Here is a 14089-nt window from a genome sequence, read left to right as displayed (position 1 = left end):
TTTTTCCTTTCCAAGTCTTTCTGTATACATTTTATTTTACTTAGAATAATTTATATGTAAATTATTAATACTTTGAGGTGACATAGTATATCTTCAAATTATGCAAAATATGTCATATAATCTCATTTATTTAAATAACAGAAAATTCTGTGTAAATTAGTGCAAACCAACATGTAGAGCTGGTGTAAAACCTGATGGTTTATTCCCCTAGGTCTCTGAGACAACAGTGCTAAAATTTTGATACGTGCCTACCGCATTTTTTTTCCTTTATTCAATGTTATTACTATGTTGGATAACATCTGTTTACGTAGAAGGTATGGTCAGAACTTGAAACTTGTGTGAATGGCTAAATAAGAATAATTTATAGTGAGCACATAATTATAGAATATATATGTCTTCTAAGATTTTATACAACTGAGAATCTTTGTCTTCTTCCTCTTTTTCTATCTTTTCTACTCTTTGCTGATCGAATCCCTGTTTATGAATAAGCTCTATTGGCCCATTGGGATGGGAGATTTTAAAACAAAATTGCTCTTTCCCATCAAATGAATTGATCAGCGTCCTGCCTCCTAAGTACGTCAGTCTACGGCTTCATGTGTCTCCTCACCCTTTCAGTCCTCAACAGGAAGAAGACAGCAGAAGGTAATGGGAGAAAAGACCAGAAAACTATCTAGAGCATGCTACATCTGTTACTCTCCAGTGAGAGAATTAGAGAGCAATCTAAGGATCTTGCTCCTTTTCCCAAATTAAAAAAAAAAAAAAATGACAATGTGATGGTGACTTAAGTTGCCTTACTCCCCTTCTGTACCCCTGGGGACCTTTAAAGATAGAAAAGATTTCAGGATTGGGTGATAGTGTGGATTCCTTTCCTAAATGCCACAATTCCTCATTCCTCAGCCACAGCTCAGAACAACTTGTGACACACATTAAGGACATGTTTCCCCCGAAAATCACCTCCATATGAGGAATCCTGGCATATGTGTTTCACTGGGTGTTCTCAGGCAATGTCGGGGTTCATTTTCCATGTTTTCTCTCAGGGCCATTAAGCACATCTTTTCAGGATAATTCCAGTTAAGATGATATGCTTAGAAAAATACATATTTACCCAGCACAGGGCATTGTTACTATTCTCTTTCAGCAGAATGAAAATGAAAATAATGAATTAATAAGGATCCTAAAACATATGGCTCGCTTAAGCCTGTGTTGACTTCTACAGGTTAACGAATCTGAAGTCTCGCTTGTTGGTTCCTACATCTCTGTGTTACATGCCTATATCATGCCTTGCATGGGAAGCACAAAAAGAACCTGAAATTTTTCCTACACTTTCTTATAGCTGCAACACAAATGTGGAAGCTCTGCCTTGTTAGATATTCTGGCTCGGAACATTTGAAATTAATTTATAAACTTGTCTGGCTCATCTTCTCTTTTTATTGTCTAGGGCTATATACAAAAGTCAAGCCAAGTGGGTTTATTTGTTTCTGTGAAATAAGTGATATAAACAGTTTCTGACCTCTATGTGTTAGTTAATCCAGCTTAATAGTGTTTTGGAGAGAAGGGACTAAACAGTTCACTGCTAGTATAATTTTCCCCAAAATTATTTTGCTGTTTTATTTCACTGCATCAACAAACTTTCTACGCTTTCCCTTAATACTCTGTGCCAGTCCATTATTAACTTGGCAAATTGCGCATGATTTTGATTCTCTATGGACATCGCCCAGCTTTTACATTATTCTCACAAGTACATTTTCCCTTCACTGGTGGAAAGAATACGCTGTCCCTTTAAGCCAGTAAGTCAGATCCTGCTGTTTCTCCCTTACAATCAGGAGATCAGTATGCAATCATCTGTTTATTATCCCAGGTTAGATGGCAGTTCTGACAGCCCCCCAACAGAAACCATAGTCTTGTGAGTGGCACATTATCCTGCAAAAATGTCTGACATTGTGTTCTTGCTCTACCCGCTCAGGAATGTTGTCTGCCAAGCACAGAACCTATGCAAGTCCTCTTGGGTTCTGGGTTTCAAACCACACTTGACTTTTGAGGTCTAAGTTAATTTATTATTGGCAAAAGAAAGCGTATTGTTTAAAAGGAATAGGATTAGAAAAGGTCATAATAAGGACTTGTAACACTTCTTGGAGCTCAGATACGTCTTACAAAATAAAATGTTTATGAGCTAAGTGTAAATGATTCAGAGACATACGGATCAAATTTCCCCTAAAATGCTAACGGATTTCAAAATTAGCAGAAATGGGGCCTGGCAAAATATGTGCTTTGAATTTCACCAAGCCCAGAGTATTTGAAATGCAGCTCAAGGAACTTGACAAACCCTAGGTTTTCCTTTGTTATTGTCTTTTATTCCCTTAATATCTCAATTAAGAACTTTGCAGTTAAAAGAAAGAGTAAAGGGTCCTGAAAGAGTTTCAAAGGCCTTCTTGTTACACTCATGTGGAGCCAGAATGGGGAGTTCCAATTGATTATGGAACATCTGTCTTCACCCCTGCTATTTTATGCCCCTTGCATTGCCTTTTATTATTTTTTTTTTCAGGTTTGCTCCTTCTGCTCCATCTCCTCACCACATCAGCCCCCGGAGAGTTCCAGCTCCTTCCTCAATACTGCAGAGAACACAACCTCCTCATACCCAGCAGCCGTCAGGACCACACCTGAAGTCCTATCAGCCAGAGACAAACTCTTCTTTTCAACCAAATGGTATCCACGTCCATGGTGAGCAGAGAACTGGCAACTCCTTGGGTTTCAAAAAGTGGAACTGTTGAGTTAATCAAGTGTCTTCATTATGACCAGATAGTTCAGATGTTTTGTTAGATATCCCACATAATCTTTTAGAATTTTCATTTAAATGTTCACACTTTATAAACGTGTTATCCTAGAGTATTTTCCTGCTTTTGGTCTAACATGGCATGATTTAAACATCAAACCTGGTTGCCTCCAGGTGGTGATTGGGTCATGGACCTGGTGCTCTAATACCTTGAGGATGGGCCCTATAACAGTGTCACCTCGTTTCTAAACAATCGACAGCCCATCTGAAAGGGGCCACTGGAGTTCTTGTGTCCACGTGCACCTGCCATGCTAAATCTTTGTTCCCATTCTCATAAGCCAGATCCTGTCATCCTTCAAGGATGAGAGGAAATGATACCTGCTCCCTGAAGCTGCCCTGGGTCCCCAGCTGACATCATCTCTTCTTGCTCTGAACTCTGTTTGCATCTCAACCTGTATCTCTCTGCTACACTTTTGCTGTGTGCCTTGTCATTTACTTAACTGTGAGTAAATGTGTCTTCCCTATTAGTGGGTTCATTCCTTTCTGAGGTCAAAATTGTCTTATGAAATTTAACAGTTCTTCATATACTGTAGCAAAGACAGATTCTTGTTAGGTACAAAAAGGACAAAAAGGAGATTATGAGAAGTCATGATAGTTTTTAAAATATGTCCATCTTGTTTTTAATAAGCAACATTCATGGAGAACCAAGTCTGCCTTGGTTTCTTTTCTTTATTTAAACCTATTTTACCAATTCAGGTACATATCCTACCAGACTTTCACAGGAAGTTGAAATGCCAAATCTTACAGACTCAAACTATGAGAGCCTTTGTCTTCCTGGGGTCGTCAGACCTTCTATGCAAGCAGAAGGGCTACCATCTATTTAGAATGAGCATTTCAACTCTTCCTGAAAAATGTGACTCCTCCGTCTGCCTCTTGCCAATTTCTGACTTTTTTTCTATGAGTTATTATTTGAAATTAATGGATGGTGTTCTAGTCTCATCTAAAGTATGGACAGCTATTTTGAAGAGAGCAAGAGACATTATGGCAGCCATTTTTAATTTTCTTTTTGTCTGCTTTTGAAGGCCTGTTTTGCCTTCATTACTCTGTTCTGATCAGTTTTATACTATTTTGTTTTGTATGAATTTGTTGTATGTGAAGATATAAACAATTGTTTAGAAGAAAACAGACATTATGGTAGCCACTGTAGATTTATTGTCTTGCTTTGAAATCTGTGTCACTTAAACATTGTTTTCTTCTGATCTGCTTTGTTCTGTTTTGTTATGTTTAGTTTTACCCTTTAAAAAAAACACAAAAAAATTAAATGTTGATGACTGCCCAAGATGGAAGAATTGAGCAATATAGAGAGCTAGATTTGGGAAAGAGCCTGAAAGCAGAGGCCTGAGCGGCAAAGAGGAGGCAATGTAGAGACAGTGGCCACCTGTAGGAAATTTGAGAAAACACTGGAAAACCAGGGAAGACCACTGGCTCTGGCTCAAGGTTTCATCCATCTCCCCTACTCCTCACTTACCTGTTCTGCCTATACAACCCCCCACACTGCAATAAAACTTAAGACTTCTGTCATTCTTCAAACCTATTTATCATTTTCTGTTTACATATTTATTCTTAAGCTTTGGATATATTCTGCTCAACCGAAGTCTTCAGTGCCTGATGTGCACAAGACAAGGTATGTGCGAGGAAGATAAGTAGAGCCCTCTTCCTTCTGCAGCCAAGCCCCCAGCAAACTCGGGCAGCGTGTCTGGTGAGACGGAGACTCAAGGTCCCCAGGGTGAAGCCCCTACCCACTGGGTAGGGGGGTGAACTGCACGAATACAGGATCTGAAGAGTGCACAGTAGGCCACTCACTGAGACTCACTTTTTACCTTCACTTTTTAAGGACACGTCTCATAGTCAGTGGCATCATGTAATTGGTAGGGAATTATATTTCTGGTGTTATATGGAATAATGGAGTATTTCACAGTCAGTGGTGTCATAGTGCCAATGAAATGCAGCATACTCTACTTTGATTGTAACTGCCAAGTAAATTTTAAATGTTTTAAAAATAACTTACATGTTATTTTTACATGTTGAACAATTTGGAAATATATTTGCTAAAATATTAATAGTTTTGTATCAGGGTGCGAGATAATGGGTGATTTCTTTTTCTCTATTTCTTATTCTACTTTCTAAAAAACTTTTGGAAGATTTCAGAATTAGACCAATTTAAAATAAAAAATACCAGTCAACTGTGAGCTATGGCTCTGGACAAACTGTTGAGACCCAGTTCACAGTGGGGACAGTTACATCTACCTTGTTTGAGGGTTGTTATAAAAATTTGGTAAGAGCAGCCCACCTGGCACAGAGTAGGTGCTTATTTAATTTAATTTAATTCTCTTCCTTGTACTCTTTTCCTTTTCTTTATTAGACTCTTTGAGAACAGAGATTGTTTGTATGTTGCCCCAGGCCATGAGTAATATTTGGTGCAAAAACACATTTGATAAATATTTCCCAAATAAATAATTGACACTTTCTCATTCAACAAATGAATAATGAAACAGGAGGACAGAGAAAATAGGATCTACCCTATCATATGGGCAAAATACTCTATTTTCCACCTTTCCTCTTTTTAGTTAAATAATGAATATGCTGTCAACTTGAAGTTGTTGAGACTTATTTTTAAACTTCCACTTTTTTTAATTGGTAAAAATTCCCAAGGCCAGTAAGAAACTGCTAACATCAGCCTTAAGATAGTCAGCATAGTTAGGCAAATTAGGAAATTACGACTTTCTCCAGGAAGACAGGCAAGTAGTTTTGTGGGGAGCTTATAAAGAATGTTCAGTGGGTAACAGGTAGGGAAATATGCTGCCTTATTTTCTCTACAGGCACTTTTTTGAAATATTTCTGTGGAATTTTCTAGACAGAAGCATTTCTTTAGAAAAGGGATAAGATTTACTATTTTTCAAGTAAGTGTTAGAGAGCTGGGGTTTAGGAAGATCTTGTTAATGAGTTATGTTTATTGGCTGTGTCTTTTTCTTTTTCTTTTGTTGGATGGTTTTGCTGCATGGAGTTACATGGCATCCTGGCCTCTGGCAATTCCACTCCCTAATAAAATTAAATTTTAAATCCTAAAAAGTGCTAGATTTATAGTGTGATAGCTGCAATGAGTATTTGTTCCCTGTTTCAAAACATTTCATGGCTTTAATAAGCAGCATCACCCCATCTCCTCTGTCCTCCTGCGGTAGGTAGAGGTCAGGGAAAAACATCATCACTGCATTTTGAGAGATGGGTCCTGAAACGTAAGAATATAAAATGCGTAAACATTGCTACCTGGTTGAAGTATACAGGCACCTTAAACCAGAGGGCCATGTTTCCAACCACATTCTTAATCAGGGATCTCTAGGTCAAAGGCATGCTAAAATAAATACAGACTTATACATTTTAGTAGGTAAGAGTGGATGCCTGTCTATAGATGCTGATCCATCACATAGAGCCATCGGTTAGAACGCAGAGAGCTTTGATCTTACGGTGAGAAGCAAAATGAAGTCCACTATGTTTTTGTGAATCATGATATTAAGCTAAGACATCCTGTGCTATAGGTATATTTTCATTAAGATGTATTTTCTTTAAAAATTACCTAAAAATATTATAATTTTGGGTTTTTTTTCAAGTTTCTTAACCTTTGTTTTATTGAGTCAGTATCTACTTCCATTTATATTGCTTTCATTAGTAAGATGGATTAAGTGTTCTTTCTTTTAATGTTTGAATGTTTGTAGCATTTGTGTATCTCTAACTGGGTGATACCTGTAAGGAGCTCCTTAGTACATTTTAGTCTTTTATTTTAGATGTATAACATAGGGGTACTCCTTCTAATCATGTAACTTGTTGCTTGGTCTTTTCTTCTTCATTAGAATAATTCTCTTGCTCAGGGAAGCTTCAGAATTTGACTGGATGAGTTGCTTGAGAGTTGACATTGGTACATTTTATTATGGTACCAATGGGTAATATCTTTTTAAATGCCTAATCACTCCAGGTTGTTTATGCTGCAATGCTGCAACAATTCTTGGAACAACGTTTTCATGACCTTCCTGCTTTGGAGCCCATCAAGGGGAGGCTAAGTGCAGTTCACCAAATGTTTATGGGTTACCTTTACATGCCAGGCAAACATGAAAATCATCTAATCGGTGTACTGTGGTGCATGCAATCTTAGAAAGTATAAAATGCCCTCAGTGAATTAGAGGAAGATGTCACAGAAAGGTGTGGAGGTGACACTTGAATGGAGTATTGAAGATGAGTAGTGTATGGGCAGACCGAGTGAGGAAAGGCACTCCAGGCAAAGGAGAAACAAAAGTATGGGGAGTAACATAAACAAAAGTGCACGACGCAGAGAGGAGAGCCAAAGGGAGACTGTGTGTGGTGGAAGTACATTGGGTTAAGACCTGCACTAGAGAGGGAGGATGATGGAACCAGCAAGGCCCGCTCAGAAAGGGATTCTGTGCCATGTGCCGTGTGATGCTACACCAGGAAGTCAGCCTGGTATTTTATGAAAGTCAAGTAGAGCTCTATATAAATAATGGAAAGGTAACAGCAAAAAAATTAAGCTTTCCCTGTCACGGTTACATTGGACTGCATGTATATACACCCCTAAAATGAATTCAGTGGAGTTTGGTTCACTCAGATGCAAATGGTAAATCAAAGGATGATATCAGTATAGTATGGAATTGTGTTTATAAACACAAAGGTATTTTTTGGCAAGAAAAGCTAGAATAGCAAGAGAAGTAGAAAATTTGAAAATCTTTTTTAGCCACTGCAGAGGCAGGAGCCCTTCAGCTCTGTTTTAATAAAACAGAAAGGAGCACAATGCAGGGCACCCGCTCTGGAAAGAGGTGTGCCCCAGCCCTGCGTGGTCCTCAGCTCCTGGGAGCACATGCCCTCCCTCCTTTCCATTGGGCCATCTTACACCTGTTGTCACAATACCTTTAAGCCAACTTTCCCAATCAATTGTTTCATGCATTTTAGTGACCTCCCAAGATTTTCAGCTGCACTGAACTGTCTTCCTTAGGTGCCAAAATTCCCTCTTGAATATTTTGTTACTGTTGTAGTTAAAAGGTGGTACAGATTTCGAGTGGTTGGTTTCAGTTCCAGATTCCCAAAGACCCTGTTATTGTGAACACTTCTGCAGAGCATAAGACTTTCCAGAATTTTTTTTATTGTATTGGAGCAGCAACACCTACATACAGGTTTTCTCTTTTTGTGTGACAGGAAGTCTAACAGGAAACCATAGTGGGGAGAAGAGCAGCCCCCCTGAGTCCACACTGTCTAGGCCTACCATTTTTTGTCTGGTCGTTTAAATGGGAACTCCCATCCTCCCGGTTACAATATGAATGCTGGGATTCTACACATCTGGTCTTAGTGTTAGGCAGAGAAGAGAGTGAAGGTGTACCTGAGGCTTGGTTACATGACTGCTCTCAGATGCTAGAGAGACTGGGCAGATAGATACGTTTGTCTGTCATGTTGCTTAACAAAACTGAGGCTCTCTTACTGATGTTTGCTGGGCAGGCACACTGCAGGCCTGCTAATGCTGTCTGGGGTAGGTTTCTAATCTGGAAAATGGACCTGCTGCTACCTATCTAACCTCTTTTGAGAGTCTTGCCCTATTTTATGCCTCTCCTCTTTCCTCTTGGGTTTCTACTGCTTGGTTTTATTTTCACTCCTCTAAAATTTCCAGCTGCTAACACAAAGACTTCCATCACCCATGGTCTAGTTATTAGATTTCATTAGGAAAACACCATGAGGCAACCTCCCCAGCCCAGGCTGTTTGATATCCATGCAGCAGCAGTGGGAAGTGGGAGCCTTCTCTGTGGGTCACAGCTCCTGTGGTTTTTAAGCTGTCTTTCTCATGATTTAAAGTATGCCCCAGCCCATGGCCCCAAAGAAAGCAGACCAGTGAGCTTCTAGACAATGGTGGCATTTTCCCACCTCAGTATGGAGCTGTAAGCTTGTCAACCCTGTTCAAATTGACTGCATAGAGAAACAAAGGGCTTCCAGCCACCAACAGGCCCTAAGAACAAAACACATTATTAATGGCTTGTCCTACTAGAGAACCAAAGTGTCCTTCAAAGGACAGAAACCACAAGCATTGATATTTAAATGGAAATGAGGTGGCAGGTATGAGTTTAACTAACTTCTTCCTTCGTGTTGGCTGTTTGCTCATGGTGATTGTGCAATGACACTTTCCAGGAAGAGCCATTTGGGTTATTGCCATGGCTGATCTCATTGCTGGGGATTTATAGTGTTAAATATTTAAAGGTTAGTTTTTAAAGGCAAATTGTAAAGACAACAAACATAAATTTTTCCACAGGAAATTTGGTCACAACTGCATATGTGCGGTTGTGAAATACTTAGAACTTGTAAGCCTAGAAATTGTATTGCTTAGAACTTGAGTGTGTCATGATTCCTTGAAATCTCAGGAAAGCATATATAATTGACCATAAATCAGCAGTGTCATAGACTTTGCGGAGGAAATTGTGACATGTTCACAAGAAAATGAGCCAGTGAGTGCACTTCATGCTGTTGGGATGTTAGCATCAGCAGTCATAATCAAGAATCGGTATCAGCTCTGATGTTATTAATGCCTATTGAGTACTACAGATTGATGATTAGATTCAGAAAAACCCTTAATTACTATCATATACTTAATTACTACAAAATTACCCCAAGAACAGTTTTACATAAGTAGTACTTGACAAATTCTGACAGTGTGCTAATTCTAAGAAACAAAAGTTAAATTTAGGCATGAGTTACAGGCAGCATTTTAACATGCTGGAATTCCTGGGTTTAAGATGGTCATGTTAGCCAGAGAACCGTTTGAGTGATTGATTATGAAAATGGCTAACCTATGAGTCATCACCATATGTAATCTGAACATCTGAAGCATCTGAACTCAGAAGTGTGTGGCCACATGTAAGCTCACACACACACACACACACACAGAGAGAGAGAGAGAGAGAGAGAGAGAGAGAGAGAGAGAGAGAGAGAGAGAAAGAGAGAGAGAGAAAGAGAGTAAACCCACTAGATTAATGTCCCATGCTTTATCATTAAGGATACTAAGGTTATTAAGTCAACTAACAATTGATAAATTGTAAGTTTCTTCAGGACAAGGAGTGTAACCGGACATCATACTTTGCACACAGTAAGTGCTTAGTAAATCTTTGTTGATTAAGTAAATAGGAGAAGAGAAACACAAGGAAGAAGACATTTGGTTGTGACTTCTTAGGCCAATTGGTGGTGTCAGCCATTGACAAATTTGGGCCTTATACTCAAGCTCTGATGCTTTTTTTTGTTCAGAGTACACTGCTCATTCTCTGAGTCTCTCTTTAGTTCCCAGTATTGACAAGTTACCTGAGTTGAACTCACTCTAAAGGAAATATAATGACCTAATGAGTCACTTGTACTTGAAGATACATTTAATATAGGGCCCCTTCTCCATGAATATTTGCATTTTAAGAGGCTACCCAAGACGGAACTGATACTGAACATGTACTAGTGAAATTCTTGGTGGTAGCCAGTCTACAGAAGTGTTTATTTTGAGACATTCCCTGTGCTGATAGACACAAGTCCCTTGCTTCAAAGCATTTTTAGTTTTCAAAACATTTACAACCATTAGGTTACATAATGGATTCCAGTTCGGATCTGCCATCTGCCTACCTCTAAACTCCTTTTCTATACCCTTCTGTTTCCCTCACTCTGTCACCTTGGACACATCACAGTCTCTTCTGGTAATCTCTTTTCTGAGATGTGACTAATTAGGAATTATGTAACATGCCATATTTCACAAGCACTTTTGTGCTGGGAGAAGCTTTGGGAGCCTGATTACTAAATCAACAAACCTGAGCTCCTGAGCTCCTAACAGAGTCTTTACAGTTTGAAAATTCTTACTGACTTCTTAAATTGTAAAGGAAAACTTCTACCTGCTCTTTTTTTTTTGAAGTTCTTATAGAACATAAATTCCCAGCTTTATTCTTGTCCTGATTCTACTATCCAAAGACAGTGACTATTTAGAGACCTATGAGCAATATTTTATACCTTTTTATGTGCTTATAGAAATGAAATAAATGTGAATTTGTACATTATATAAAAATCTATGATTTATTATAAAAATATTCTGTATTTTGTTTAATGACCTGTTTCACTAGCTTTGCAAAATATATGCCTTTGTTTTCTATGTCAGTGAATATGGCTATCCTCTTTTCCTGAACTATATAATTTTCACAGGACTATGTTGTTATCATTTAAAAAATCATTCCCTTATTAAGGGCCTTTCTTCCTCCTCCTCCTCTTCATTCTCCTCCATCTTCTTCTTCCTTTTCTTCTTCTCCCTCTTCTCTTTCTCCTTTTACTTCTAACACTGCTGTGTTAAATTTCCTTATGTGTGCACACATACACAAACACACATGTATCTGTGCATACTTTCTCAAGAAATGTTTCTGAAGGGAAATTGTGGGCTTAATAGATATGCACATTTCAAAGTTGGACAGGTACTGCTACATATGTCTTCATAAAGGCTGTGCTGACTTAGACTCTCACCAGCAGCACACTGAAGTGCCCCATTGCTCATGCTCAATGAAATTCTAGTTGTTGACAAATTGTACAGAAAATATTGGTAATTCAGTTTTTCCTTTAGTAATGTGATTGAACATCTTTTCATATTTTCGTTTAACATTGACAGAAGCTATAACAATAACAAGGTTTAAATGACAGCATCTATGACTTAGGTTTTTATATTGTTTATTAAGTACGCCACCTCCTCTTTCCCCCTGCTGGTTATGTTTTGTCATTTGAAACACAATAACTGAAATTAAAAAATATACAGAATAAAAAGAAATAGACAGAAAAATGTCCATTTTGTTAACTATTGTTACTTCTCTGTCCTTTAAGCACATCTATGGATAAGAGTTTAATGAACAATACAGATTTGGTGGTTTTTCTTCACAGTATGGATTTGGTGGTTTTTCATTGAAGTAATGATATTTTTCAAAACCAAATATTCTTACACCTAAAACTTACGAAATTTGGCCTCTAGTGAATGAGAACCTTTAAAACTAAGTAAATATTTTTCTTATGCATTTATTTTAGAGGTTTGTTGAACTTTTCAGTGCTGATGTGGTTAGAGGCAGCCTGAGTCTAATAATGCTCACATTTATAATCTTTGCAAATATGATAAACAATTGGTGAGGGAGAGGAAACTGTGAAGATTTGTGAGAGGCACTTCCTTAAAGGAGGAAATGAAAGGCTCTGTATCAGGAACACCTACCTAGGTGAGGAGTAGGGAGAACACTGTGTTAAAACAGAAAACAGAATCCTAGAAGTATCTTACTCTGTTCCCATTGAGAACATCTTATCTGAGTACCACATTGCTAAACTATTCCAGCTCCCTTAGAATGCGCTGTTGGTTTGCTTAAACACTGTCAGTGCTGTGTATTATAGGAATTGACCCTCCTTAACTAGCCCGTTCTGACTAAATTCTCCTTTTCAGTCTTTTGCAAGATTTTTGAGAACTAGAACTTCTAAGAGGCAATTGTGTTGAAGTAAAACCATTTCAGCATTTTTCTGAGTCATTTAAGCATAACCACCAACTCCTCCCTTTCCACATTCCTTCACCAAACCCAGCCTCATGTCACATACCCCAAAGCAAGTTCTCAGATTTCCTTGTCATTATGGCAAAATTATTTAGGGAGTCTGAATAGTTCAGTAATTATCCAAGGTCTTTTGACTCTAGAATCTGGGCTGATACAGCATTTTTATCAATACAAATGAGGGCAGTGATGGCACCTACATTTATAGTACAATATACTTTATAACTTATTCTTATAGGCATATTTTTATCAGGGCCTGGTAGCTATGTAGAAACTCTTCCATAAAACCCTCATTATAATCTTGTGAAGAGAGGTGGAAATACATTGTTAATCCTGTTTAGAGATGGAGAGTAATTGAGTAAGCTATGTGAGGTTGAAATAATTTCCTTGAAGAACATAGAATGTTCTGTGGATGAATTTAGTTGCTCAGTTTTCATTTCACTGTTTTTTCTGACTTCAAGTTTGGTGGCATCCAGCAGATAAAGGTGATTCACAGAGCAGCAAAACTCTCCAGATCACTTGGACAGAGCATGTCATATTTCATCACCGTCATTTTTCTTTCTCCACTTAAAAGAAATTCAGGGCTGGAATCAGTCACATTTCCTCAACCTTGGATAAGCAATAGTATGTAAGGCTCATAATTCAGAATGCTTGAACTCAGTTTTGGTCCTTCTCACCGTCAATATTTTCACCAAGAGTTCTAGGTACAGTGTCATTCAACCAGTCATTCATGTATTCATGCTCAAATATTCAATTCCTACTAAGTACCAGGTCCTGCTTTGGATGGTAAATGGAGAAAGCAAACATCAGTCCCTTGTGTGTTCTGAACATGTATTTATTTAAATAATATGCAGTATTTGTTAGTAGGTATGTTTCTTGGCAAGCAGAACCTCTGAGCTCAACAGTTAGAAAATATTCCTCATGGTCCATGGAATCATGTCATCTGTTTGCGCCCCATATACTTCACACATTTTGAGATGTGTCACACACACCTAAAAATCAAGAGTTTGGTGAACAGTAGAATGAGACTGAGCAGCAAAAGAAGGACCATGTGTAATGGATGAATTCATCAGGGTGATACCACCAGTGGTGGTGGGGAAAAGTGATCGTTAGCAAGAAGAGTGAAACAAAATATCAGATCATATAATGGGTTCTTTGGTTAGTAATCAGTGTCCACAACACAAGATAAAAAGGCCAGTTTCCTGATGGTCAGTGGAAGAACATAACAGAAATCTTAAGATCTAGGAACATTTGTCAGGCTTCACAATATTAAATTCACTCTCCTACCTCAAGCTCACAAATACAGGTATCTGTACTCTTACCTTAAGCCCAGATTTAATTTCAAAATAACATTCTGGACAGTGGATTTTGGAGAAGTCTAAAAACATGTAGTAGAGATTTAACTATAGTTAAATCTTAACTAGATTTATAGTTAAGATAGGGGGTTGGGGGGAGAATAATTTAAGTTACTAGATTACTGGCAAGAATGAGATGAAGCCCACTGTCAGTTTGAAAATTGTGTAATCACAGACTTGGATTCAATGAAGAAGGAAGTGAAGTGGTTAGTAGAGTGGATGCAGTGTGGGAGGTTGATCATAGCTAGACCACAGAAATCTAAGCCATAAGACCTGTGTTGTGTCAGCAGTGATCCCAGGGCTTCAGAGTTACACACATGAGGTTATGTGATTTT

At 38.2% G+C, this 14089-nt stretch overlaps 1 protein-coding gene across 10 annotated transcripts in view; it reads left to right on the top strand.

The window, feature by feature from the left end:
- The window catches only part of Glis3 (GLIS family zinc finger 3), a 429668-nt gene that overhangs the window by 396558 nt on the left and 19021 nt on the right, over positions 1 to 14089 (top strand). For all 10 annotated transcript variants that reach the window (XM_063250536.1, XM_063250532.1, XM_013155103.2 and 7 more), the window contains one exon: positions 2543 to 2718. In XM_063250536.1, the coding sequence (XP_063106606.1) occupies positions 2543 to 2718 (176 nt within the window). The remainder of the gene's footprint in view (positions 1 to 2542; positions 2719 to 14089) is intronic.

This window comes from Cavia porcellus, unplaced genomic scaffold (genome assembly GCF_034190915.1).
Source record: "Cavia porcellus strain 051 isolate PalLab524CR breed Dunkin Hartley unplaced genomic scaffold, mCavPor4.1 scaffold_1, whole genome shotgun sequence".
Classification (NCBI taxonomy): Eukaryota; Metazoa; Chordata; class Mammalia; order Rodentia; family Caviidae; genus Cavia; species Cavia porcellus.
The sequence above is the reverse complement of the archived record's forward strand: the minus strand, read 5'-3'. Positions and strand labels throughout refer to the sequence as shown.